The sequence below is a fragment of the Cannabis sativa genome, chromosome 8, assembly GCF_029168945.1.
Source record: "Cannabis sativa cultivar Pink pepper isolate KNU-18-1 chromosome 8, ASM2916894v1, whole genome shotgun sequence".
NCBI classification, from domain to species: Eukaryota; Viridiplantae; Streptophyta; class Magnoliopsida; order Rosales; family Cannabaceae; genus Cannabis; species Cannabis sativa.
The window spans coordinates 47,254,989-47,259,013 of NC_083608.1; the positions used below are offsets into that span (position 1 = coordinate 47,254,989).

At 32.5% G+C, this 4,025-nt stretch overlaps 1 protein-coding gene across 5 annotated transcripts; it reads right to left on the bottom strand.

Moving 5' to 3' along the window:
* Positions 1–758: 758 nt before the first annotated feature.
* Positions 759–4,025, bottom strand: LOC115698807 (reticulon-like protein B8). 5 transcript variants are annotated; one of them, XM_061102135.1, is made up of 7 exons: positions 3,925–4,025; positions 3,655–3,736; positions 2,384–2,569; positions 2,118–2,298; positions 1,879–2,020; positions 1,709–1,778; positions 759–1,176 (listed from the first exon to the last, which is right to left on the bottom strand). In XM_061102135.1, the coding sequence occupies exons 3-7, from the start codon at positions 2,559–2,561 to the stop codon at positions 1,007–1,009; spliced, it is 741 nt and encodes a 246-aa protein (XP_060958118.1). In that variant the 5' UTR covers positions 2,562–2,569; positions 3,655–3,736; positions 3,925–4,025; the 3' UTR covers positions 759–1,006. The 5 variants fall into 5 exon arrangements, with proteins under 5 accessions (XP_060958118.1, XP_060958117.1, XP_030481853.2 ...); XM_061102134.1 differs by having other exon boundaries at positions 3,890–3,976; XM_030625993.2 differs by having other exon boundaries at positions 3,572–3,736; positions 3,890–3,957.

Consider the following 4,025-nt stretch of genomic DNA (forward strand, 5'->3'; position numbering starts at 1 on the left):
GCGAAACATCGCAAAATATCGCTAAATATCGCAAATCATCACTAAACTTCATCCCTGACCTCAGATTTGTTCTATCATTGCAAATACATCGCTAAATATCGCAAAATATCGCAAAAAACTGGTAAACCAGAAGAAAAAAATGCAGAAAACGAGAGAGGCCGTGAGAGAAGATGACGGCGAGGCCTTGCGACTGAAGTTCTGGGTCTGTGTGTTCGACGGTAGGGGTTCTAGGTCGGGGAAGAGAGAGAGAGACATGGATGTTTGATTTTTATTTGTTTAAGGGTAAAATTGGATAAAAAAATAGTGTGAGTATATTTTGCATGATGCAAAATATGCTAGTATATTTTTAGTGGATAAATTAATTTTAAGCATATAATATCAAATTTCCCTTTTAATATTAAAATTTCCCTTTTAATATTAGTATGATTTTGAAAAGAAACCATAACAATAAGAAGAATTAGAATTGCTAACACCACAATAAAATGACATACTACACCATCTATTAAGTAATTTAATACAAATCACTTTATCAATACAATCTCAAAACCTAGTCTTCAAACAACAATGCCAACTCTTTATTATATCAAACCTAATCTTCAAATCAAATAACAAACTAAACAATTGCTCTACCAAATGAACTCCATCTCTAATTTACAATACCAATATTGTATTTTCACATAGATCCTATTTAACACTATTTTTATTCTATGTTTCTCCTTCCTGCTAGTTGAATTTGATGTACCAAATTTACAAGAAAATATGTAAACCCCAAGTGGTTTTTTCATTGAACAAAAGACAACTTATCAACATATTAATAAGGATGTTCTACATTATGAATAGTTATTTAACATAAAACTACATCAATTGGACCATTTTTTCTAAAGCAGTGAATGTGAAGGGGATTCCTTTTTTTCTTTTTCTTTTTGATAAAAGAGAAGAAATAAGAAGTGGCCAAGTAACTAACTCTAGTTTATTTATGTAACTAGACTAGATAGATATTATATATCTACTCATGCTTCCTTATCTTAAAGCTTCCTCTTGGGATCTTGCTTAGAATACCAGCATCTAGCTTTTGGTAGTGACTCTGAAACTGCTCTAAGACCTGGTAAACGAAGTTGTCAATCTGATCGTCGTACTTCTCATACAGAACTGGAAATGTGTGGAGCACAACGAAACCTTATCGAAACAAACACAAGAATTAGTGTGCCAAACTCAAAACAAAGAACATGTAAACATGATGATTCAGTCATGGATAGGCCCTTGGAAGGTGGCCCTGAGATATCAAAAACATTTGGAACAGAACAGTGAAATAGCAATCTGAGTATGATTAATTTATAATCATTCTAATCTAAACCTCCTGAAATTCGTAGGATGGCTCTAATTAATACTGTGAGACTTCACCCTAAAAAAATAAAGAGCATTAATATTGGACACTAGTGGTGCCTAGCACCACTTAGAGATGGCGCCCTACGATTGGTTAGCGATATTCTCCAAAAATTATTACCTTAAGTTATATGAGACTCGATACTTAATTGCATTAAAAGCGATATGACATCTTTTACTGAATTGCATCAATAAAATTCTTAAAATCCTTGTCCTCTTTTAGTTCTGAACTTTTTTATGTTTATTGTCTTTGTATAGCATTCCATTTCCATTATAAAATCTTTCATTCAATAATTGACAATGGCAAACAAATAAGAAATCTCACCAACATATAGCACAGTGAGAAAATTGCACCAGCTTCCTAGCATAGCAGCAGCCCATAAGCCTAATATAACCTGAGAGGATTATCAAAAATACATAAATCATCAAGAGACAATATGATACAGAGTTTGCTGGTGTTAAAAGATGTAACAAATGGTCTTCCCAATAACATACCGCAACCATTTGTTTCAAATTCCCTCCACATGAGACATCCTGAAGGAACTGCAATGCTCGATTGACCTCATTACCAACCGAGACAGCAACGTTCACAAATAACTCTTTTGGCAGAACAACGCGGGGAACTTTAGAAGAAGACCTAACCAAGGACAATAATAGCCGAAAACACAGAAGAATTCAGCTCTACCATTACATAATCCAAGAAAACAAGCATAGACATAAAAGTTTATGTGTACCTGCTGAGTAAGCCAGATGCATTTGACCAAATGAATTGAGCAAGCATACCAAGAACCAGAAACAAGCATACAATAGTTAGGAAGTTATAGTTAAGCCATTCGAAGATCACCCAGATAACGGTTGCACCACTTAAAACACTAGCTGATATCTTTTTGTTCCTCCACAACAACACATCAGCAGCTATATGAATTAAAGGAAAATATATGTAAGTTTAGGAAGAATAAGATTAATTGTCAGCATAGAAGTTAATGAATAATATTCTTACATTTTCCACCACCCAAAATGTGATGAACAGGCTTCTGGCGACCAAACAACCGATTAAATTGAGCAGAGACTGTATCTGAAGTTTCTTCCTTAAAAAATGATACAGATTTATGTTTTGGAGCATTTTCTGCAAGTGTCTCCACAAAGTTATTCAACAAATTCTCAGCTTTCTCAGACATTGTTCCCACTATTCAATTCAAGAAACACAATTAACTATGGTCAATAAGTTATTATAACTTGGAACTTGCATTCAATGAAAAATAACATAAGGAAAATAAACCATGTTCTTTGTCAATTATACATGGTGAAACCAAAAGAGAATCAACTGATGGAAATGCAAAGAGTCTGATGAAATTGGAAAAGGGGATTTGAGTTTCTGATAATTGAAAATGATATCCACACACAACAAAAAAAAAACAAAGAAGAAGAAGAACTAGATTAACTAATAAGATCAGTAAGAAGTGGGGAAAAACTACTTAAGCTAATTCAATATAAGCAAAGGCAGCAAAGATGTAAGAAATGGCAAACAAGGCATTTAGAAACTAAATTTACCACCTACCAAGAAGATCATAAACTCTGCCAAACAACACTAAGACCAGCCAAAAACAACATGATTCCCAGAACAAAAATCATAAAATTAGTAGCCAGAAACCCCCCCAACACTAGCAGAGTTTATGCATGTGAAAACCTTTGACTTTGTAACTTAGTCACAAAAATAAACACACAAACAAGTTTTCTCAGTTAACAAGCTTTTTATTAACTCGAACTGAAACCACTTAAGTATAATTTTAAAACACCAAAAAAAAAAAAATCGAAAATTTAAAAGAGGTCTCCGAGATTTCATCACCACTATAAATTTATACCCAGATTTGTTTTTCGAGGGTGTGCAAAAAAAAAATGTAGGGGAAAGATCAAATACGAAAACTGAAATCAAGGAAGCCATTAAAGTACGATAAAGATGGTAAATTTTTCAAAAGAACAAAATCCCAAACCAAAAAGATTCCTTCAAGACTGAATAAAAAAGAAACCCAGAAACCAAATTTCACATAAGAATTTAAATAAACAGTAGCAGAACCACTTACACTAACAACAAAAGAGAATATTAAGAGTTATCAACAAAATCAACCCAGAAAGATAAGTGAATAAACAAGAAACGTATTCATATATAATCAATGATGAAAAAACGAACCAGAGGCAAAAGGGTTGGTGGGCAAGGATGTAGTAGGATGAAAGAGCGAAACGGAGAAGAAGAACAAGATGCTGATTACGTACAAATATGGGAGTGGATAGCTCTGCTATGTGTTTCTTTTCTTCCTTTGAGCAAAAATGAAAGAGCATGGAAAGACAAGTCAACCTGTATTAAAATAATGACATAATTAATTAAATTAATTAACACTAATATTAATTATCTATTCTTTATTTGTTCTCTCAGCAAAAAGGGAAAACAAATTCTATTCTTTATTTATTTATTTATTTATTTTTTGAAAATCTATTCTTTATTATTTACCTAATCTTAATCAAAAGTTCTTTTATAAAGCAAACCTTTTCACAAGTGTAGCTTTCTTAAAATATGTTTGGTTGTGGAATTGGAAATTTGTCAAACTAAGAACATGAAAATCTTAAAAATATTATGAGTGCTTTAA

Coding starts and splice junctions, on each gene's coding strand:
- LOC115698807 (XM_061102135.1), bottom strand. CDS start 2,561: ATGTCTGAGAAAGCTGAGAATTTGTTGAATAACTTTGTGGAGACACTT. Junction 2,021..2,117: donor GCATCTGGCTTACTCAGCAG/GTACACATAAAC, acceptor GTCCTTGGTTAG/GTCTTCTTCTAAAGTTCCCC. Junction 1,779..1,878: donor ATTTGAAACAAATGGTTGCG/GTATGTTATTGG, acceptor TAATCCTCTCAG/GTTATATTAGGCTTATGGGC.